Consider the following 23,668-nt stretch of genomic DNA (forward strand, 5'->3'; position numbering starts at 1 on the left):
AATCTATTTTGTTTTTTTAAGATTGCAGGTATAAGTGACATCATATGATACTTGTCTTTCTTTGTCTTACTTATTTCACTTAGCATGGTATCCTCAGTGTCCCCCCACACTGTTGCACAGGGCATGATTTCCTTCTGTGTTATGGCTGAGTGATTCCATTGTGTATACAGGGATGAGCAAAGGCTTATAGTTGTGAGTACATGAAACATTATTTATTATTCATATTACAACTTTAATTAAGCCTACTCTGGTCTACCCCTGTACATACCACATCTTTTGTATCCCTTCCACATCTTGGTTATTGTACATAATGTTGCAATGAACACAGGGGTGCATATATCTTTTTGAATTAGTGTTTTTGTATTCTTTGGCTAACTACCCAGAAGTGGATGGGTAGGTTATATGATAGCTCTATTCTCAATTTTTGATGAATTTCCAAATAGTTTACATAGTGGCTGCACCAGTTTACATTCCCACTGACAAGAATATGAATGTTCCCTTTTCTCCACATCCTTTCCAATACTTAGTTATCTTTTTGACAATAGATATTCTGACAGATGTGAGGTGATCATTATGGGTTTGATTTCCATTTCTCCAATGATTAGTAATGTTGAACATCTTTGGTTTCATTTTAAAGTTGTGAAGATATAGAGTCCATAGTATTTTTTTGTTTGTTTTTAAGAAATTTGCATATCGAGAGCAAGAGGAGGCAATAAATATAAAAATAAAATGCTTATTTGGCTTTAATTGGCTTTTCTTTCTCTTGTGACATGGGGGTGGGATTTTACTTGTATGTGTTCTAAGGGTCCCAATCAGCTCATGAAATCCCTAAACAGCGGGAAGCTGTGGGGCACATATTCCTTAAACGGCCCATTGGGAGAACTCAGTCTGGGTGGGAGTAATTGCTCAGTGTTCCCTGCTCCTTTCCCTTCTGTTTCACGGTGCAGCAGAGCGGGCGTCATGTGCCATGGTGAGCCCAGCACTGAGGAGTCCTGGAGCCCACTCTGCCAGCTTGGCCCCAGTCCAGTTCCACGATTTCGTTCACAACATCTTTGATTTTCTAAGTAATGTAAGGAACTCCTTTCCCATGAGTACTCTCAGGTCCTTCTTTGTTAAGTAGGCTTTATCCTCAGCAAATGTGTGAAATGTGAACATCATGATTTCTACAGTGTGTTCCATTTGATATAGCGTTTTGGTGAGGTCTTGGCTGGAGGTGTGGGAGGTTCACTGGGCTGGCTGGAACGTGGGGCCAGTCAGTATTGTTATATGCATTACACTACATTATAAAATTAATGCAAATTTATACATAAGACAAAGTGTGACTATAGCATTGAAACTTAAAAACTTCAATGACTGTTAGCTTCCTAAGGTAACTATCTTAACAAAAATACATGCTTATTTAAGAGAAATTGCAAATTCATGAAACTTAGTGAAAATTTCTTTTGGGTTTCACCCTCAAGCCCAATTTGAGCCATGCATTTCTCATTCCTGGCTTAACAAACAGCGTACTCTCTTAAGAGCTATGTTGGCTAGTATTGTCTCTGAGGGCTTGAATTGTTTCTCACAAATTTACTCTCAAAGAACAAGCATTTGTTGCCATCCAAGATGGCCATACTACAGGGCTCTAAAAATCTAGAAGGGAAGTTCTGAGTAAAGGTGGCATCACAAAAATAGTGTCACCAGTAATTTGAGGTGTCTTTTTCCAATGTTAGGCTGAAAAATGTAATTTAGTACCTTATGGTCTTAACCGACACAACCGTGTCTTTAAGCTAGCACAGTCATTGCCTTGTGCATGCTGTAACAATGTATAAAGGATTCTGTTAACTTTGTTGAATACTTCATGGTTTGAAACTAAACAAAATTTCAGTATTCATGCATTTACTACTACTCAACAAACAAATTTTTATTGCTGGTAGAACTTCAGGACAGGGTTGATGCGGTCATTTTACCTAAGAGAGCATTGGAGACTGCAGGAAGTGTGGGTGAAGTCCAGACTGATGGGATGCAGCCATGCTGAGATTTCAAAGAATTGATGGTTGAGCCCTGGCTGGTGTGGCTCAGTGGTTGAGTGCTGGCCTGCGAAACAAAGGGTTGCCGGTTTGATTCCCAGTCAGGGCACATGCCTGGGTTTCAGGCCAGATCCCTAGTCCTAGTAGGGGGTGTGTGAGAGGCAACCACACATTGATGTTTCTCTCCCTCCCTCCCTCCCCCTCTCTAAATAAATAAAATCTTAAAAAAAGAAGAGGAAGAAGAGAAAAAGAATTGTCCATTGACATTGTACTTGGCTTTTTAGGTCTGTGTGAGTTTAATTTGAAGTTAGAAGCAATCTCATTTTACCTCCCCAAAATGTTTCCTTGACTTAATCTCTCAGGTTTAAATTTAGAGAAGAATAGTTCAGTCTCCCGGTATGGAGCCTCTCAAGTTGAAGATATGGGGAATATAATTTTAGCAATGATTTCAGAGCCTTATAGTAAGTATCACTGCAGTAACAGTGCAGGCCTAGAATTTGAACCCACCCACCTTTCCTCACCTGTACCTTTGAATTTCCTTTCACAGCTTTGTCTCCCTAAGAACAAAAATGATGACTTGTATGTTCTCATTTTTAGATCACAGGTTTTCAGATCCAGAGAGAGTGAATTACAAATTTGAAAGTGGCACTTGGTAAGTACTTGAGTGCTATTCCATTTGAGCCTTTTGATTTATTGTATTCACTTTGTGATATTTTAACTCCCTGTATATTTTGACTATCCATTTTTCAATATTAGGTCTTTTACATAAGAATGTTATATCTTAAAGTGTGCTTGGATGTCAGGATTAACATTTAATGAAATGTACATCCTTAGTCACTATGATGTTAACTACATTATATGTTTGTGTCTATGATTTTTATTTTAGCATCTCTGAACTGTCCATCCTCTCACTGGAAAACTTCCAAAGGAAAAATCATAGGCTTTAAAAGAGTTCACAAGATCTTTACTGAGATAATTTAAAGTATGCTCTATCAGCTTCTACTTCAAAGCAAAGGAAATAACTGGGGAGGAGTATGAAATGGTGGTATCTCTGTTTGTGATCACAGGTAGACCTGCTTGAGTTTGTAAATCACTGTAGTGAATTCCGTGAGATTGCCTGGTGCCTGACGTGAACAGAAACTTCTGACATCTTTGCCCACAGAGAGACTCTGAGGCCTATTTAGTTGTGGAGAAAGTGACTCATTAGGAAACTGTCCTAGGAGTATCGAAAATATGAATATAGAAGCACTAGAACATCAAAGGTGTCAAAATATATTGTGCGTGATTTGCAAATGACTCATGAAGGTGTGGGCACTCCCAAGCATTTCCATAAACATTCTCTGTGATGGCTCTCATTTGATAGAGGAGGTGATTTAATGGCAGGCTGTGAGTGTGCACGCACATTCCTGGTGTGGGTTAACTGCCAGCTTCACGGAGATCTTAGATTTTGCTGTCAAACTGGGTTTAAAACCTACTGGTGTGCTGGCCAGTCCGGAGAAGGAATTTGAATCTATCCTTCCTGGTTCTAGAACTTACCGGCCATCAGGATATTGGGAGAGCTCTGCTTCCTGTGAACTGATACTGGGTCCTCTGAGTTTGTGGCAAGCAAGCAGCAACTCAGCTGATAGATGAAGTGCTGGGGGAGCCCGCCGTGTTGGATCTGCATAGCCAGTTGTCTTTCTATAGTGAAGTACTTAAAAATATAACTTTGAATTGTGCCCCGGTAATTTTTAGGTTACAAAATAAAAGCAGGCAGTATTAAAAGTCTATCTGAACACCAAATAAATAATACCACGTGTGAAAATAAGCAAATTGTCTTCCAAGGGGCAATAGCTCAGGCTCACTGGCATTAATCATGCAACCTGAAATTATGCTTGATCCACAGCAGCAAGATGGAGCTTATTGATGACAACACAGTAGTCAGGGCCCGAGGTTTACCATGGCAGTCTTCGGATCAAGATATTGCAAGATTCTTCAAAGGGCTCAATATTGCCAAGTTGGTTTTCCTTTAATCTCTAGTTCACTTAACAATCCCAAAGGGAGAATGGGTTTCTTCTCATTTTTTACCGACCGTATTATTTTTCCTACTGCTCTCCGCTCTGTTCTCTTCAAAGGGGAGGTGCAGCACTTTGCCTGAACGCCCAGGGTCGAAGGAACGGGGAGGCTCTGGTTCGGTTTGTGAGTGAGGAGCACAGAGACCTCGCCCTGCAGCGGCACAAGCATCACATGGGCACCCGCTACATTGAGGTACAGCCTCCCAGCCTGAGGCCCTTGACGTCTCCAGAATGACCCTCCGAAGGCTCAGAAACTATTTTTACATTTCCCTCTCTCTTCTTAGGTTTACAAAGCAACAGGTGAAGATTTTCTTAAAATTGCTGGTGGTGAGTGCCTCTTATAAAATGTGGCTGTAGTAAGACTCTAAAATTTTACTTAAATATCAAGGGTAGATAAATAGTCTTGAATGGTTTTTGTTTCCCAGTAAAATATTAGGAATCAACCTTATTTTTTTTTTAATAAGAGGAAGAACATGTCCAATAGTATCAGTAAGTATAATGCATAATACTGGCCTACAGCTTAAGTCAATCAACTGTAGTTAACTAGCCGCTAAAAATAGTATTATTCAAAGGTGAAAGGGTCATATAAAGTCACATACACAGGGAAAGAGTAGTTCTTGAAAGAAAGTAAATAGTCTGAAAACTACCTTCAAAAGCTGCATTAGGATGCCTGGAACTGTTGCATGTCTGCTTCTAGTTTTTCTCGATTTTCCTTAATTCGTCCATGGCCATGAACATGGTAACTTTCTGGCTTCTAGTATTTTAGGATATGTAGTGTTCGCAGTAATATGGTCTGAAAGAAGCAGGAACATATGAAGTCTTGGTCTAATTCTTGAGTGATTTACAACCTTAAAATCTAAAAATAACAGGTACATAAAAGTGTTAACTGTGATTTGTCCAACAGATTTTTTCTATACCTGTAACTAAATACTTTGTAAGTTTTTATTGCAAGTTTTCCCTTGCTCCTTTTAATATAATGAGTATCTTCCTATGTTACTCAGTTTTCTTAAACATTAACTGCTGTTCAGTAATACATGTACCATAAATTTTTTTTTTAAGATTTTATTTATTTATTTTTAGGGAGGGAAGGGGGGGGAGAGAAAGAGAGAGAGAGGGAGAGAGAGAGAGAGAGAGGGAAAGAGACACATCAATGTGATCAATGTGTGGTTGCTGGGGGTTATGGCCTGCAACCCAGGAATAATGTACCCTGGCTGGGAATCGAACCTGGGACACTTTGGTTCCCAGCCCGCGTTCAATCCACTGAGCTACGCCAGCCAGGGCTAGTTTTTATTAAACATCTCTGTCGGTCATTTTGAAGCTTATTTCCAACTCTTCACTCTAAGTATGTTACAGTGAATATTTTTGTATCTCTGTATGTGCTGCTCATTAGAATGAATGTCTAAAAGTAGTTGAATCAAAGACTGTTGATGGACCTTTTAAGAGACTGTTCACACCTATTGCCAGAGTATACTAGGTTGACTTTCACCTAAATACTAAGAAAATTTTTATCCCTGCATTATAGTATAGGCTGGTAAAAAAGACCTTTGCAGTTTTAGAACTTTAGTAACAGCACCCTGTTTACACAATTGTCTCGTATAATTCTGTTCTGGCTCTTATTGCTTGAGATAAACCAGGCCTTCCAAATTCACAGCTATAAGTTGAATACTATTTCCAGAGTTTCCAAAGTATGCTTGATATTAATTAGGGGTAAAGCATATTTTGAATTGCCATATGATCCTGAGTTTCCGTGGTAGATAACATTGTAAATTGCAGATGGCAAAGTTAATTAATGTTCAGGTTTAATGTCTGGGATTTCATGGTATGTGGGCAGTAGGTTTAAGGGACGATGTTATTAGTGTATGAGTTTAAATGATGTGCATTTGAATATTTGCTCTGTGGTCATACTGTACAATATTCTTTGTGTTAGGCAGAATAAATGTTGAAACGGACTTCTAAGTATATTTATTATACTGTTCTCTCTACTTGAGTATTTTTGAATCTTAATAAGAAGTAATCAGAAAAATAATAACAAAAATCACTAAAGTACTTTAGATGTAATAACTTATTCTCATAATTGGTAAGGTAGGTAATTTTACCCTCATTTAACAGATGAGGAAACTACGTCACAGAGGTTAAACTTCACTGAAGTGGTGCCCTAGTAAAACGGTAAAGCCAGGACTAGGCCCAGACATTCTAGCTTCAGCACCTATGCCCTTAACCACCGTGATGATTAATTGCCTCTCCATGATATGGTGGTTGGTCCATAATTTAATTGTCTGGCTACCCCTCTAACTGGGAGGTCTTTTATGAAAATGGTAGGGGAAAACTTTTAAGTCCGTGGGAAGAGAATTCTTTTTTTCTTGGGATGTTATTGTAAATTCAGGTGGGGGTGTGGGTCTTAATTTTGAATTCAAGGCATTGCCTAGACTTTTACCATTTTTAATTTGGTAAAGTTGATGTCTTAATCATTTCTCCCCATGCTTCCTAATATTTGTGTTCCCTAGGTACATCCAATGAGGTAGCCCAGTTTCTCTCCAAGGAAAATCAAGTCATTGTCCGCATGCGGGGGCTCCCGTTCACAGCCACGGCTGATGAGGTGGTGGCCTTCTTTGGACAGCATTGCCCCATCACCGGTGGGAAGGAGGGCATCCTGTTTGTGACCTACCCAGACGGCAGGCCAACAGGGGATGCTTTCGTCCTCTTTGCTTGTGAGGAGTATGCACAGAACGCACTGAGGAAGCATAAGGATTTGTTGGGTAAAAGATACATTGAACTCTTCAGGAGCACAGCAGCCGAAGTTCAGCAGGTTGGTTTTCAGTAACATGGTGGCAGTTTTGCATTATTCCTGTTTTGTTTTCTTTGTTTTTTATTTCTGAAAACAACCCTCCATTATTCATTGTTAAAATGAAACTTGGAAAATACAGAAAGTGTAAGCGCATGAAAAAAATCTTGTTCCTTAACCAAATGATAACAAGCACTGTTAGCTTGTATACACACAGAACACATACTATGTGTTTTTTTGTATTCTGTTTCAAAATAATATCTTGAAAGTATACTCATGTCCGAAAAATTTTATATTTAAGTTAATATGTCTCACAGAGTTACATAATTTAAATTTCTATTATACATCTGGATTTTTTTTTCCTGCCATAAGGAATTTCTAGATAAACATTCTTATAAAGCTCTTAATTTCTGATTGATTTCTTTAGAACTGAAAATAGGGTATGAGCTTTTAAGGTTTTTAATTTTAATGTCTTTTTTATTTTATTTTAATCATTGTTCAAGTACAGTTTTCTCCCTTTTACTCCCATTCCAGCCCACCCACCCAGCCCTCCCCACATCCCTCCCATTACCACCCTCCCCCTAGTTTTTGTCCAGGTGTCCTTTAAATTTGTTCCTGTAAACCCTTCTCATTCTCCCCTGAAATTCCCTCTTCTCTCCCCTCTGGTCACTGTCAGCCTGTCCTCTATTTCAGTGTTAATTTTAATGTCTTGCCAAATTTATTTTCCAGTAAACTTGATCAGTTCCGTGCTGCTGGTGGCAAAGTTTTCTTCTGCCCTGGTACTTTCAGAATTCAGAGTTGTTTTGAGGCACAAATCAGTTCCTAAAAACATTCTAAGACCTAGGCATGGAACCCTCTCTAGGGTCTCAAGGCTTTTGGCTTTCCTTCTTGATTTACCAGCTGAATCTTTCTTTTCCAGGGTCAGTTAGTGTTTCCTTGGTATCTGAGATCCCAATAGACTGCTTCACGAGGCTCTTTCAACCTGTTCTGTTGGGCCCTGTAGCAGAACATAGCCAATGACTCCTTTGGACTTTTTTGCAAGTAGTTAGGACACTGACTCCACTATTATTTCTATGAGTTTATGAAATGATTTTTGAGTAGCTTCTACAAAGTCCATTGTACATTATGATTTAAAATAAATCAGTCTGTACCTTGTTAAAAATGAAATTAAAAATCTGAATCTGTAAAATAAGCTGTACATGCTTTGGGATTCAAATATTACAGACATCCTTCCCAAACTAGAGGGGGAATACGAGATTTTTTCATTGGAAGAACAGTGTCGTGGAAATCATAACCTGGAATGGACTACCCTAGGGCCTTGGCTACTTTATATTGATTGGTTTGGGTGGAGAGTATGCTACCTCTATGTGATACTAACACAAGGTAGTTTTGTGTGGGGGTTAGCTTCCTCTCCAGCCCCCCATTTCTACTGATGTGTGTAATAAGATTTGAAGTAGTCATAGGCTCTGCACTGTCCTCTTTTCATTACTAATATTTCATTCTATAACTATTTGCTCACCACCAATTTGGCAGGATCTGTAGGTGCCAGACCATTTCCTGCCTCACGTTTGTCTATAACCATGTTTGTTTTCTATTGTGTTCTTTCCCTAATGTTTGTGCTGTGTCTGGATTATGTCATTTTTGTAAAACCTTGCTGTCTTGTGGTAACATTTTCTTGGTTGTGTTTATTCTTTCATTTTTTATTGTTGTTTGGTCGGTCACCTCCTACTCAAATAGCAACTGGAAGGGTGTGAATAAGGAAACCAGGACAAATATTCGCAAGTTCAGTTGTTTTATATTTTCAGTTTATGGCGAGATAAAGTTTGCATGCATCAGTCGTTCAGAAAACCCAGGGATACCACACATGGCATTTGCACAAGGGCTCCCTAGTATTATCAACTAGTGGCCATGTTCTAAACTTAGACAAAAATAGGCAAGAACTTTGAATTGCCTGGGAGCAATCTTTTCTTCAAAAGGTACTTGGCCTCTTTCATTCTCAAGATAGCCAAATTCTATTCTATTCAAGAGTCAGGATCCAGTGTCTAAAAGTTCACTTGAAAACAAGTGATTATTTTTAGGGTCGCTAAATTATTTTTTCAGTTTTACATTATTCTGCCATTCTATCTTTTTTTGCTTTGGATATTATTTACTTTATAATGTGGCGTTGTATTGTAATATAATCCATAGTCCTTGTTTTACCTTTGGTTCCATTACTGGGTTATTGTCTTTATGCTTCTTGGGTTTGAAGGTGGAATGTGAGGCGATATTGAGGGGACTATTTGGCTTAGAAAAATGAGATCTAATAGGTTGCTACAACAGTCCATGGTTAGCAATTCAAGATATTTGTGAAAGTTGCAACTTTAAGGATATTTTCCCCAAGGCAGATAGTGATGCATTGTCTAGTAGACAAGTCCTTAATCTAAGCGCATTTGTGCTGTGTGTGGTATATCTCTCAGCATTTGATGAAAGTGGGTATCATGCCCACCCAGCTGAAAAGCATGAGTCCCTTTTGCCATGAGTGCTTCTCAAGATTTAATATGCTATACATCACCTGGGGATCTTGTTAAAGTACAGATTTCTATTTACAAGGTCTGGGGTGGGGCTGAGATTGTGCATTTCTAACGGGCTCCCTAGCTGTGCCAGTGCCGTCAGCATTGGCATAGCAAGGCTCTAAATCACTTCTGTTTTGCTTTGAGTACAGGTGCTGAATCGATTCTCCTCGGCCCCTCTCATTCCACTTCCAACCCCTCCCATTATTCCAGTACTACCTCAGCAATTTGTGCCCCCAACCAATGTTAGAGACTGTATACGCCTTCGAGGTCTTCCCTATGCGGCCACGATCGAGGACATCCTGGACTTTCTGGGGGAGTTTTCCACAGATATTCGAACTCACGGGGTTCACATGGTATTGAATCACCAGGTAAGAAGATTGCTTATTGGGAAACTGATTTGCTTATTCTTATTATTGAAGAGTCTCATACAATAAAAGAATACAGAGGTTTATCAGTTGTACAGTAAGCCTTGAAAGAATGACGTAACTATAAATGCTAGAGGTATTTAAGATGAACTCCAGAAAGAATGCTATCATGGGTATGATAATTCCAATTTGGCTCTGACTCTGTCATCACATATATCCATCAAATTCTCAATAGCATCTTAGAACATCATCAGTCTAATACATTCTAGTGTTGCAACTACTGACCTCCGTTGTCATAGTGTCAAAGCAAATGTGGGTGATACGTAAACCAATGACATTGTCTCTGTTCCGAGTAGTTCGTACCCATAGGCCGTTTAGAAACAGACTATTTTATTTCATATATTTTATATATATTTATATATAAGTTAGACATCAGATTACTTTCAGTAAGGTGTAAACTCAGTAAGGACTAGTGTCTGCACCACCTAGAACACTGTTCATAACAGGCACTCAAATGTGTTAAGAATTAGTTGTTTAGTAGAAACCTCTATAAAAACATAACCAAGTTCTATGATGTGCAGAGGTATATGTTCTAAGCATTTGTAAAGTAGTTCCTGGCTTAGTTCCCTTGATTTTGGTTAAATAAAGCCATCTTTTACTGAACAATATGTCAGTATTTTGTGCTATCATAAACAGGACAGAATTCTAAAAACCTATAAACCCAGAATCCTAATTAAGATTTTAGAACTCTTTTATTAAAAGCAGAGTTGTTTTAATTTTTGAAAATGAGATGTTTTTGATGAATAATGGGTTGAACATAACTTTGTATTGGAATACCAGTGTTTTCTAAACTGCTAGTGTTCCACTTTCTCTTTTCACATGGAGATTTGGTCATGTTCATAACTGTGATCCTGTCTCACTGGAAAGTGCATGCCACTGGGTACAGGCATTCAGAAACATTCTGAACCCTGCTTGATTTTCCATGCCAGCATATGCTCATTCTAACTCTTATGTCAGTGTTAAGCTATGCAACTTTTTATCTGAGTAGATACCCTCTCAGCATGCTTCATCAGAATCCTTTTGAATAAAATTCCCCATAATTCCTCATAAATTCCCTCCAGGGATTAGTTTGGTTTCTCTTTGGGTCACCATTTCTAATAATGTAGGGGCTATTATTGCTCTTTAATTAACAACAGTAGATAGGTGTACCTATCATTGACCCACACGACCTACTGCGATTGCACTTGGGTGAAACGCTTCTTAGATGATGGACAAGCTCTGAGCTGTCTCGAGGATGTCAGGTTTCCATCTTGGACTGGGTTTCCCTGGTATCCCTCATTTCCCTGGTATGGTAACTCGTATGGTAACTTGCATGGTAATAATTTGCATTAAATAGTCCCTTAGGGACTTTTAAAGACATCCATAAATAAGAAAGTCCTATAAGCTGATTGTATTTTTTTTTCTCCCCCATAACATGTTGATGCTAAATAAAACTATGGCATTTTGGTTCTGTGGAAAACAAATCTATCAGCTTGGTTTTGAATAGCAGATTTTTAGCTAGCTGTGAGTAATAGAAGAAATGACTATCACCACCTGCTGGGCCAAGATGTAAGATGAAGGTGAGAGAAGGGCTCCTCTGGAAGGCTGATGATAACAGCTATCGCCAGCCTTCACTGTGCTTTGCACCTGCCAGTTCCTGTCTCCCCTTCCTGTGTCTCCAAGCCACATTCCAACCTAGGCTGCATGGAGAAGGGGAAGGGATATTGCAGGACATTGATGGACAGAACTTAGAGCGAAAAGAGAACACTGGTTTATTCATTTTCCCATAGGAAGATACATAAAACTCAAATACTGGTTCTGTTACCAGCTTTTCTTCATCAAGTAAGTTTTAATCGGATTTTTCAGAAATGCAAAACCCACTACACAACCCTGCACTTTGAGACTGTAGTCACAAGGAGACAACTTTTCAGAACCTTGTAAATCGGATACTAAGAGAAACCAAAAAGGATCACTTTCAGCTGTGAGCTCTCAAAGTTGTTTCTTCCACTTTTTGTGGCCATTCTGGTGATTGATTAGGTGATGAAATGCCAAGTCAGATTTCAGTAGGTCACATGGTCACCCAGATTTTTGTGGCTAAAATGTCTATACTTTGGGTGATTGTCACTTTGCATGTTTTGAAAGCAACCATTTCCTTGTTGAAGGAGACAGTCTCCTTTTGTTTTTATTCTTCCCCCACACGCTCAGGGCCGCCCATCAGGAGATGCCTTTATCCAGATGAAGTCTGCGGACAGAGCATTTATGGCTGCACAGAAGTGTCATAAAAAAACCATGAAGGACAGATATGTTGAAGTCTTTCAGTGTTCAGCTGAGGAGATGAACTTTGTGTTAATGGGGGGCACTTTAAATCGAAATGGCTTATCCCCACCGCCATGTAAGTTACCATGTAAGTTTTTCTTGGGTCTTGGCGCTATTCTACGCTGTGTGCTGGTAGGTGCTTAAGCTGCTTTCATAACTTTCTGTGTCCCTGGTTCTTCCTGAGGCAGGCAAGGTGATTACATAAGGCTTTCCCATCTGAAATCGGTAGTATCTGGTAATCATATAAGATTTTGGTTGTGGACATCCATAATTAGAGATGCTACAAATACCTCCTTTCGAATTATATTCTTGCTTTTCCAGTGATAAGCCCTTGATTTCTGAAGCTTAGTGTGCTCAAGATAAGCACTGACTCTGGGAGGCAACCTGGCTATGTAGATATTTTAATACGCATTTAAAGGGAAAATAAGTATGGCTGGATCTTCTTTTTTCTCCTGTAACACATTTGATTCGATGCCCATTTTGCATTGTTAAGTTACTGAGCATTAAGTATTTTTTGGATAGGATAACCTGGGGAGCATTTGTCTTGCTCTCCATGATATCTGGAATGAGCAAGTGAGTAAAAAATATGAATGCGTAAATAAATTAGCCAAAGTTTCCATTGGATCGCAGGATCAGTGCTTAATTTCAAGCCATGCTCTTGCTCATTGGCAACTGGGTGCAAACCATCTGGAATCTTGTTTGAGAGGAATAAGCCCTTTAGTCTGAAGACCAAGTTCTGGTTAGTGACTAAGGAACATTGGGGATCTAATGTTAAAAGTTGAATCTTTTCCCGCGATTTTCAGTTTCAAGTAAGTCATAGCTTATTAGGAGGTGTGTTGGGTGTGTTTAAAGAATGTAGCACTTGGAATACAGTCCAGAGATAACTGAGACAGTAAACTGGATTTGTGCTTGATTCCAGTAAAATGGGGTGCATAGGACATGACTGTCTAGTAAAGATAGTAAAGAGAAATCTGTACCAATAGACCTATTTGAATAAGGATTATTTATAGAATATTCAGTGGGGCTTAATCCTTTTTTCCCTTGGAATTCTTAAACGCTAATATTCTATTTATCTGCTGCTTGCTGTTGGCGAATATCTAAGAGTTGGTCAGTAATAACGTATTAAGTTTTGAAAATCTATGATTGGGTTTAAGTGGTTTTCTTAAAGTAATCTTAGTCCTATGTATGTATTCTGTCCATAAGCCATTGATAATGTCAGTAACTTTTACAATTTTCTTCAATAATAATCTATCAAGCATTATAGATAAGGGAATTTCTCCTTCATGTGTAACCAAAATTCTGCTGTGCTATCATTTTACTTCTCTCTTCCTGGCACGAAACTGGTTATTATTACACTTTCTTCATAGGACTTTTCATTTCTTCCCCTTTCTCCCTCACAAGTCCTAAAATAATAAAAATTTGAAATTTTTCACATAAAATATATTTCTATATCTTTAGTTTTAATACTTTCCAAAAATTTTAACTAAAATTGTCCATTTGCCATTTTAATAGAAGAGTTTACTCATTTTTTTATTCAAATCAGAATTTTGATTTTATGCATGGTAATATTATGCCTGTTCTGCTGGACTGTTTTTTTTTCTTGTCAACTCACTTTAGGTGATTGTCTATTTATACAAGAACCAAAAAATTTACAGAAATTGCATTGATTTTTATATAATCTCCAGGATTAATACAGTTAAAATAGTGACTGGTCATGACTCACTGAGGAATTTCTTAACTGAATTTGAGCAAGAAATGCTGCTAAAGTCTCATTGTTTTAAAGTTGTAAACTCTTTGTTTTTGAAGTTTAACTGTTCAAAAAGTTCTAGAGTCACCTCCATTTTTTTAGTCTATGAATATATACATCTTGGTTTCTTTTAGGAATGCGAGAATGGCTGTATAGTCATTTGAATACACAAATCTGAGCTGCCTAATCTGTTGAGTTATTAAAACTTTCTACTCTGTTTTGAGGTAGAACAGATGTGTACCTACTATAGATGTCTGATTGGCATGAGATCTTCTCATTTAATCAATTGCTTTGATAGTTTGAAAGCAGGGTATGAACACAGGTTTTATCATTTTCTATATGACTCTGATGCCCCGATTTGTCCTAATTGCCCATATGTGGACTTTCCAAAGGCCAGAGATCATAATTTTAAAACTCACCTACATGTTAGGTATCTACATGTAGCTCAGTTTTCAGGGAGTATGGACAAGGTACCCCAAAGGTGATTATGAAGTCTGTATGTGTACCTACATGAGGCTTTTGCCCTGTGGATTCATATTTAGGTGACCGCCCTCTTGTTCTCCATAGACATGTGGAAACTCAGAAGAATTGCAGAAATCAGAGATTTTCATGTGAAAAAGTGAAAATTATCCCTTGGCCCTCAGCTATTTGCAAAATAAATTAGGTTGTTTTAGGTGTGACAATTAAAATTAGGAGCCCTAAATTCAGACAACCTATCAGTCACCTCTTTTGTTGGGTACACATGGCCTGGAGAGTTGTGTTCATCTCACATGTCTAAGGTAGGGACCATCAGGTGGTCTGACTGAAGTCGGATAACCAGAAGACAAAGCAATTTCATTCCTTCTATTTTCCATGTAATCTGAGTCCACAGTTTCTGAGCTGACTCTCAGGAAGACTAGGGCTTCTACTTCTCAGGACTACTTTCCAGGTTGGGTTTTTACCCCCAGGTTTGAAAGCCCATCTCCTAGTGGGAATAATGCAGAGTTAATTTACTTCTTTTATGTCAGTTCATTCTGAAACCATATAATCTGGCATAGTACATGGTACTGGTGAAGAGTGTTTCAGCATCACCATTTTCATTTCACGCTGTACTGTAGGGTAGCTAAGATGGAATAACAGCTTTTAATGTGAAGGTATGCTAAATGTCAGTCCCATGTTTCCTCAGAGTATTGTTCATTTGTGGTAACTGGCACTTAGGCATGCAAGGAAAATATCACATGTCATGAAATGTTTCAGAAGACTTGATGATACTGTTTTCTCCAAACTTCAGACCAAGAATGTTTCTTTAAGTTGGAGTATAGATCTGAGATTACTTCCAGGTTTTGTCTAATCAAAAGAAACTTGCTAAGGGTAGTAGAAAGAATTGCTCTTCCTTTAAAATGTATACATGTAATAATGTTATGGCTTTAGTGCTGTACATGTGTGTCAGCTGTACGAATGTTTCAAAGTCTCTCTGTCTCTCTCTCTCTGCTTATTTAGGCCTCTCTCCTCCTTCCTACACATTTCCAGCTCCTGCAGCAGTTATTCCTACTGAAGCTGCCATTTATCAGCCCTCTCTACTTTTGAATCCACGGGCACTGCAGCCTTCCACAGCATACTACCCAGCAGGCACTCAGCTCTTCATGAACTACACAGCGTACTACCCCAGGTAAGGCTCTGATGGACGTGGAAATGAGGGACAAAAACAGAGGCCTCCTCAAAGGCCAGTGCCTGAGTTCACAAAAGGATATTCTCTGCCACATTGAAAGTTAGCGTGGTAGGCAACTGCTCCTGTCATATCTCAAAGTAAGGTTGTTTCAAGGTAAACCAAAATATGTTTATTTTTAATCATGTATTAATAGAATCTTTCAAATTTTTTTTGTACATTTTTGTGTACAACTTTACTTTGTTAGCTTCTCCTATCTTAGGACCACAAGTGAGGGGTGCTGTAATTATTGCAATAGGGTGGCAATACCTTGTAAATGAATTTAAAAATAGGAAAATCATTAATAACAATTATACTTTTAAATAGCATTAATTCCTGTCACCTCACAGTAAACAAACACAGTTGTTTTAAATTGTACACAAGCTGTATCCTTTCTCCCCTAAATCTTTAAAAACAACTTCAGATAAAATTTATTTAGAACTTTATTAGAATCAACTTTTTTCCTTGGTTTTCTAGGGAAAATTTTTTTTTTTTAAATCTTATTTATTTATTTTTAGAGAGGGAAGGGAGGGAGAGAGAGAGAGAGAAAGAGAGAGAGAGAGAAACATCAATGTGCGGTTGCTGGGGGTTCTGGCCTGCAACCCAGGAATGTACCCTGGCTGGGAATCGAACCTGGGACACTTTAGTTCCCAGCCCACGCTCAATCTACTGAGCTACGCCAGCCAGGGCTGAAAATTTTTTTTTTAATTATAACTAGCATACAATATTATTTTAGTTTAAGTACACCATAGTTGGGATTTTTTTGTTTGTTCAAGTCCTATACAAAATGCTATTGATATTTTGCTACAAATTGCATTGAATTTGTAGTCTGCCTCAAGTATTGTAGACATTTTAACTATGTTAATTCTTCCTGTCCATGAGCATGGTATATAACTTCTGTTTATATGTATCTTCAATTCCTTTCTTCATTGTCATAATTTTTCAAGTACAGGCTTTTTACATCCTTGGTTTCATGTATTTTTAAGAGGTGTTTTTTGTTTGTTTGTTTTTTGATACAATTACACATGGAATTGTTTCCTTAATTTATTTTACTGATAATTTATTTTACTGATAGTTATTGGTGTGGACAAATGTAACCGATTTCAAAATATTAAGTTTGTATCGTGCTATTTTATTTAATTAATTTATCAGTTCTAATAGTTTTTTAGTGGAATCTTTCTGTTTTAAAAAATTTATTTTAAGAGAGAGTGAAAGGGAGGGAGAAGAGAGGAAGAGAAACATTGATGTGAAAAGAAACATCAGTGGGTAGCTTCTTGTAGATGCCTGCCCAAAACTTGGGCACATGCCCTGACCAGTAATTGAACCAGTGACCTTTCACTCTGCAAGGCAATGCCCAACAAACTGAGCCACACAAATCAGGGTGGAATCTTTAGTTATCTATATATAGTATAATGTCATCTGAAAATAATGACAACTTTACATCTTCCCTTTCAAATTTGGGTAGTTTGGGGGTTTTTTTTTGTTTTTGCTTTTTTTTGTTTTTGTTTTTTGTTTTTTGTCTCATTGCTGTGGCTGGGACTTTCAATACTATGTTGGTTAAAAAGAGTAAAAGTGGACATCACTGTGGTGTTCCTGATCTTAAAGAAAACACTTTCAGCCCTGATCGGCATGGGTCAGTTTTGCCTATTGACTATGCTACTGGCGGTGTGTGTGTCATATGTGGCCTTTATTATATTGAAGCATGTTCCCTCTATTCCCAGTCTGATGAGAGGTTTTATCATAAATAGGTGCTGGATTTTATCAAATGCTTTTTCTGCATCTGTTGATGTGATCATGTGGTTTTTACTCTTCATTTTGTTTATGTGGTGAATATTGATTTGCAAATGTTGTACCAACCTTTCATCCACAGAATAAATCCCACTTGATCATGGTGTGTGATCTTTTTGATTCATTGCTATATTTGGTTTACTAATATTTTGTTGAAGATTTTAGAGTTATGTTCATCAGTGATATTGGCCTACAATTTTCTTTCTTTGTAGTGTATTTATCTGGTTTTGGAATTAGGATAATGCTGGCTTCGTAAAATGAGTTTGGGAGCCTTCCCTCCTCTTGAGTTTTATGAAATAGTTTTAGAAGGAGACATGTTAAAAATGTTTGGTAAAATTAACCTGCAAAGCCATCTAGTCCATGGCTTTTGTTTTTTGGGAGTTTTTTGATTAATGCCTCAATTTTATTAGGTGTAATCTATCTATTCAGATTTGCTGATTCTTCCTGATTTATATTTTTGGAAGATTGTATGTTTCTAGGAATTTATCTATTTTGTCCAGATTGTCCAGTTTGTTGGCATATAGTTGTTCATAATATTTTCTTACCATCCTTTGTATTTGTTTGGTATCAGTTGTTACTTCTCCTCTTTCATTTCTGATTTTATTTATTTGGGTCCTCTCTATTTTTTTCTTGATGAGTCAGTTAAAGGTTTGTCAATCTTTTTTTTTTTTTTCCTTAAGATTTTATTTATTTATTTTTAGAGACAGGGGAAGGGGGGAAGGGAGGCAGAAAGAGAGGAAGAGAAACATCAATGTGTGGTTGCCTCTTGCACACCCCCCATTGGGGACCTGGCCTGCAACCCAGGATGTGCCATGGCTGGGAGTCAAACCAGCAACCCTTTGGAGCCACACCAGCCAGGGCCAAAGGTCTGTCAATCTTGTTTATCTTTTTAAAGAACCAGCTCTTGATTAATTGATCTTTTGTATCCTTTTATTTTTTTAAGATTCTAGTTCATTTATTTCTTCTCTGATCTTTATTATTTCCTTCCATCTACTCACTTTGGGCTTTGTTTGTTGTTCTTTTTTGAGTTCTTTTTTTTTTTTTTTTTTTTTTTTTAATTTTGTTGTTGTTGTTCAAGTACAGTTGTCTCCATTTTCCCAGCACTCTTTTCCCCCACCCCACCCATCCCCACCTCCCACCCTCAATCCTACCCCCCTTTGGCTTTGTCCTTGTGTCCTTTATACACGTTCCTTGATGACCCTTCCTCCTTTTCCCCAAATTGTCCCCTCCTACCTCCCCTCTGGTTACTGTCAGTTTGTTCTTTGTTTCATTGTCTCTGGTTGTATTTTGCTTGCTTATTTGTTTTGTTGATTAGGTTCCACTTATAGGTGAGATCATATGGTATTTGTCTTTTACACCAGGCTTATTTCACTTAGCATATTCAAAGTTAGATTGGTTTATTTGAGGTTTTTCTTGTTTTGGGGATAGGCCTGTAATGCTATGAATTTCATTTTTAGGATTGCTTCATCTCTGTTCCACTGATTTTTGATTTTTGTGTTCTCATTTTCATTTATTTCAAGGTATCTTTAGATATCTTCTTAGATCTCATTGTTGACCCATTCATTGTTTAATAACATATTAATTAGCTTCCATGCCTTTGTGTGTTTTTCAGTGTTCTTTGATTGATTTCATAGCATTGTGATCAGAGAAGATGCTTGATACGATTTCAATCTTCTTAAATTTACTGACTTGATTTGTGTCCTAACATGTGGTCTATCCTTGAAAATGTTCCATGTGCACTTGAAAAGTATGTATAAAGTACCTTGGTTGAAGGTCTTTGCTTTTCCTCACCTTAAGTATTTCACACCACTCCCTTCTGGCCTGAAATGTTTCTGTTAAGAAATCAGATAATAGTCTAATGGATGCTTCCTTGTATGTGAGTGCCTGCTCTTCTCTTGTGGCTTTTAGGATTCTCTCCTTGTCTATAAGCATTGCCATTTTTATTATGATATGTCTGGGTGTAGGCCTTTTTGGGTCCAACTTGTTTGGGACTCTCTGAGCTTCCTGGACTTGTGTGTCTTTTCCCTTTACCAGATTAAGGAAGTTTTCAGACATTATTTCTTTAAAATAAGTTCTCATCCCTTGCTCTCCCTGTCTCTTCTTCTGGTATTCCCATGATGCAGATCTTGTTAGGCTTCATATTGTCCCAAAGGTTTCTTAATTCTCCTCATTTTTTAAAATGAATGAATTGATTTATTTTTAGAGAGGGGGGAAGAGAAGGAGAAAGAGAGGGAGAGAAACATCAATGTGTTGTTGCCTCTCACATGCCCCCTGCTGGGGACCTGGCCTGCAACCCAGGCATGTGCCCTGATTGGGAATCGAACCAGCGACCCTTTGGTTCACAGGCCTATGCTTAATCCACTGAGCCACACCAGCCAAGGCTTAATTCTGTTCATTTTTTAAAGTTCTTTTACGTTTTTCCTGTTCTGCCTGGGAGTTTTTTTCTATCATATCTTCCAAATCACTGATTTGATTTTCCAGTCATCTAACTTACTGTTTATTCCTTCCAGTGCATTATTTATTTCAGATAGTCCATTCTTTTTTTTCAGACTGGTCCTTTTTTATGGTTTATCTCTTTTTTCATGCTGTTTGATACCCTTATAATCATTAATCTAAACACTATTTGATAAATGCTGGCCTCCATTTCATCTAGTTCTTCTGGAGAATTCTCTTGTTCTTTCATTTGGAGCCTGTTTCTTTGGCTTCCCCTTTGTGTGTGTTTTTGTGTGTTGTGTTTGTTTCTGTGTGTTAGGTAGATCTGCAAGACTGTTTCAGGCCTGGGTCACATGCTGTGACTGGCCCTTGGCAACCTGTTTGGAGCTATCAGCAATCCATAGCTTGTGGTTCCCTCTGCTGGGCCTGTTTGTGTGCAGAAAGAACCGGGCTGCACTCCCAGACATCTGCCTCTATCTGCAGGCTTTTTGTTGGGCTTTAAGAGTGAAAGTCTTCCAGCTGCACTTCCCTGCAGAAGGTCTTAAGCACCACAGGGTGGGGCAGAGTAATTGCTGTGGGCGGGGCTATTGCTTCCCCTCAGGCTGACACCACTTGGAAGAGAGTGCTCTGACTGAGAAGAATGGCTCCTGCACTATGGGGCATGACTCAGCACAGGGATCCTGGCAGGTGTTCCTTCAGCTCTCTCCCCAGAGCCACTTCCCCAGACTCTCCTCTTGTGTCTCTAGTCTACTCTTCCCTCCCTTTGCCAGAGCCTGGGGTTACAAATGGAATTTTGTATGTTGGCTCTTGGTGTATCTAGCCATCTCTCCCTGGCAGACAAAAACCCTGCTGCTTTTCACATCCATTTGTTATTTGGATTCCTTTCCCAGTTCTGGTGCTATTGGCTGGGGAGCCCATCTTGGGGTTTAGACCCCATCATTCACAAGGGGACTCCCTCAGCCACTGAAATATCTCTCCTTCTTCTGGTGATGTGGCTTCTTCCATCTATGGATATAAGGCTAGCATTCAGTTGGTCATTCAGGATGATTTTACTTTTTTTTTTTTTTTTTTTTGACTTAACACACTTGATTTTTCTATAATTTAGTTGTAATTCCAGTGTAGTCCTGGGAGGAGGTTAGTTTAGCTTCTACTTACTCCTCTGCCATCTTGGGTCTCTCTGCTTATTGATTATATAGAGAAGGGAAGGGAGGGAGAAAGAGAGATAGAAACATTGATATGAGAAACATTGATTGGTTGCCTCTTGCATGCACTCCGACCAGGGACCAAACCCACAACACCTAGACGTGCCTTGCTGGGAATTGACCCATGACCTTTCAGTTTATGGGCTCCAAGCGACTAAGCCACACTGACTAGGGCTGTGGGTTTTTTTTTTTCTTTTTTTTGTTGCTGTTTTGCTCAATCCTTTCACCTTTTTCACCCAGCCCTAAAATCTTCTTCCCCTCTGACAACTGTCAGCCCAGTCTCTCTCTGTATCTAAGAAAGAGTCTGTTTCTATTGTGTTGGTAGTTTATTTTTGTTCATTAGATTCTACATATAAGTGAAATCATGTGGTACTTGTCTCTCTCTGACTGGCTTATTTTACTTAGCATAATATTCTCTAGATCCATTCATGTTGTTGCAAAACATAAGATTTCCCTCTTTTTTATAGCCAAGAAGTATTCCATTGTGTAAATGTACCACAGCTTTTTAATTTACTCATCTACTGATGGGCACTGGGCTGCTTCCAAATTTTGGTTGTCAATAATGGTGCAATGAACATGGGGTGCATATATTCTTTCAAGTTAGTGTTCTAGTTTTCTTCAGATATATACCCAGAAATGGCATTGCTGGGTCATAAGGTAGTTCCATTTTTAATCTTTTTGAGGTATCTCCATACTGCTTTCCACAGCAGCTGCACCAATTTGCATTCCCACCATCAGTGCATGAGGGGTTCCCTTTTCTCAACATCCTCACTAAGACTTGTTTGATTGATTGATTGATGATAGCCATTTGGACCAGTGTGAGGTGATAGCTCATTGTGGTTTTAATTCTTCATTTCTCTGATGATTAGTGACATTGAACACCTTTTCATATGTCTATTAACCATCTGTATGTCCTCTTTGGAGAGGTAGTTTCCTTTACTGTACAAAATCTTTTTAGTTTGACAGAGCTTCATTTGTTTGTTTGTTTTTGTTTCCCTTATTACGGGAGAAAGATCAGAAAAAATTCTGCTAAGAGAAATGTCAGAGATTTACTGCCTATGTTTTCTTCTACAAGTTTTATGGTTTTGAGTTTTACATATAAGGATTTCTAAAAATTATTTGTTTATTTAGAGAAGAGGAAGGGAGGGAGAAAGAGAGGAAGTGAAACATCAGTATGAGAGAGAAATATCAATTGGTTGCCTCTTGTACATCCTGCAACCCAGGTTGGAACCTGCAATCCAGGCATGTTCCCTGACAGAGAATCAAACAAACAACCTTTCGCTTTGCAGGATAATACCCAACCAATTGAGCCACGCCGGTCAAGGCTTACATTTAAGTTTTTAAATCCATTTTGAGTTTATTCTTATATATGGTGTTAGAAGGTGTGACTCAGTGGATTGAGTGCCAGCCTATGAATAAAAGGGTCACTGGTTCAATTCTCAGTCAGGGCACATGCCTGGGTTGCAGGCCAGGCCCCCAGTAGGGAGTGCAGGAGAGGCAACCACACTTTGATGTTTCTCTCCCTCTTTTCCTCCCTCCCTTACCCTCTTTACAAAATAAATAAAATCTTTTTAAAAAGTTTTATAAAAAAAAAAGAAGGTGGTCTAATTTCTTTCTCTCTCTCTCTTTTTTTTTTTTTTTGCATGTGTCTGTCTCCATGTTTAACTTTTGAGAAACAGCCAAACTTTCTCCCACCAGCAATGCACAAAGTTTCCAATTTCTCTACAGTCTTTCAATTCTTAACTATCTTTCATTTTAACTGTTTTTATGAGTGGATTTATTATGTATTGATTTGCATTCCCTTAATGACTATTTTTAGCATCTTTATATGTACTTATTAGCCATTTATTTTCTTTGAAGAAATGTTCAAATCCTTTGCACATTTTTTAATTAGGTCATTTTTGTTACTGTAAATTTTTTTAGTTGTAAAATTTCTTTATATTCTAGATAATAGACATTATAATGTATGATTTACAAATACTTCCTCCCAGCTTTTGGGTTTTCTTTTCTTTTCCCAATAGCTTCTTTTAAAAAAATTAACATTTTCATTTTTTCTTTTTTTAAGATTTTATTTATTTATTTTAGAAAGAGGGGAAAGGAGAGAGGGAGAGAAACATCAAAGTATGGTTGCCTCTTGCGTGCCCCCTACACTGGGGACCTGTCCTGCAACCCAGGCATATGCCCTAACTGGGAATCAAACCAGCAACTCTTTGGTTCACAGGCCCATGCTCAATGTACTGAGCTACACCAGGCAGGGCTAAAAACCAAACATTTTCAATTTTAATGAAGTCTTACTTATTTTTCTCCTTTGTCATTTATAGTTTGTCATATACAACCCAAGTTCATGAAGATTTATTTCTATATATTGTTGTGTTTTGTAATTTTAGCTCATATTTAGATAATAGTACCTACTTCGAATTAATTTTCTACGTAGTTTAAGGTAGAGGTCTAAATTCAACCTTTTACATATGTATATTCCGTTGTTTCAGCACCATTTATTGAAGAGAGTCTTCTTTCCTCATCAGATTGCCTTAGAACCCTTGTCAAAAATCAACTGACCATAAATGTCAGAGTTTATTTCTGACCTCTCAATTCTATTCCATGGATCAGTGCCTACCATTAAGGGAGTACCACACCACCTCGATTACTGTAGTTTTGTAGGAAGTTTTGCATTTTGGAAATGTTAAGTCTTCCTCC

The 23,668-nt window shown here is 38.2% G+C and overlaps 1 protein-coding gene across 6 annotated transcripts in view; it reads left to right on the forward strand.

Moving 5' to 3' along the window:
* The window catches only part of ESRP1 (epithelial splicing regulatory protein 1), a 55,271-nt gene that overhangs the window by 14,946 nt on the left and 16,657 nt on the right, over positions 1-23,668 (forward strand). For 4 of the 6 annotated variants that reach the window (XM_028534041.2, XM_036031258.1, XM_028534043.2 and 1 more), the window contains exons 5-13: positions 2,372-2,470; positions 2,607-2,661; positions 3,895-4,005; positions 4,124-4,256; positions 4,348-4,390; positions 6,568-6,869; positions 9,547-9,765; positions 12,007-12,205; positions 15,344-15,512. In XM_028534041.2, coding sequence (XP_028389842.1) covers positions 2,372-2,470; positions 2,607-2,661; positions 3,895-4,005; positions 4,124-4,256; positions 4,348-4,390; positions 6,568-6,869; positions 9,547-9,765; positions 12,007-12,205; positions 15,344-15,512 — 1,330 coding nt within the window. The remainder of the gene's footprint in view (positions 1-2,371; positions 2,471-2,606; positions 2,662-3,894; positions 4,006-4,123; positions 4,257-4,347; positions 4,391-6,567; positions 6,870-9,546; positions 9,766-12,006; positions 12,206-15,343; positions 15,513-23,668) is intronic. The other 2 variants (XM_028534042.2, XM_036031259.1) reach the window with 1 other exon arrangement.

Source organism: Phyllostomus discolor, chromosome 7 (genome assembly GCF_004126475.2).
Source record: "Phyllostomus discolor isolate MPI-MPIP mPhyDis1 chromosome 7, mPhyDis1.pri.v3, whole genome shotgun sequence".
In the NCBI taxonomy this organism is placed as follows: domain Eukaryota; kingdom Metazoa; phylum Chordata; class Mammalia; order Chiroptera; family Phyllostomidae; genus Phyllostomus; species Phyllostomus discolor.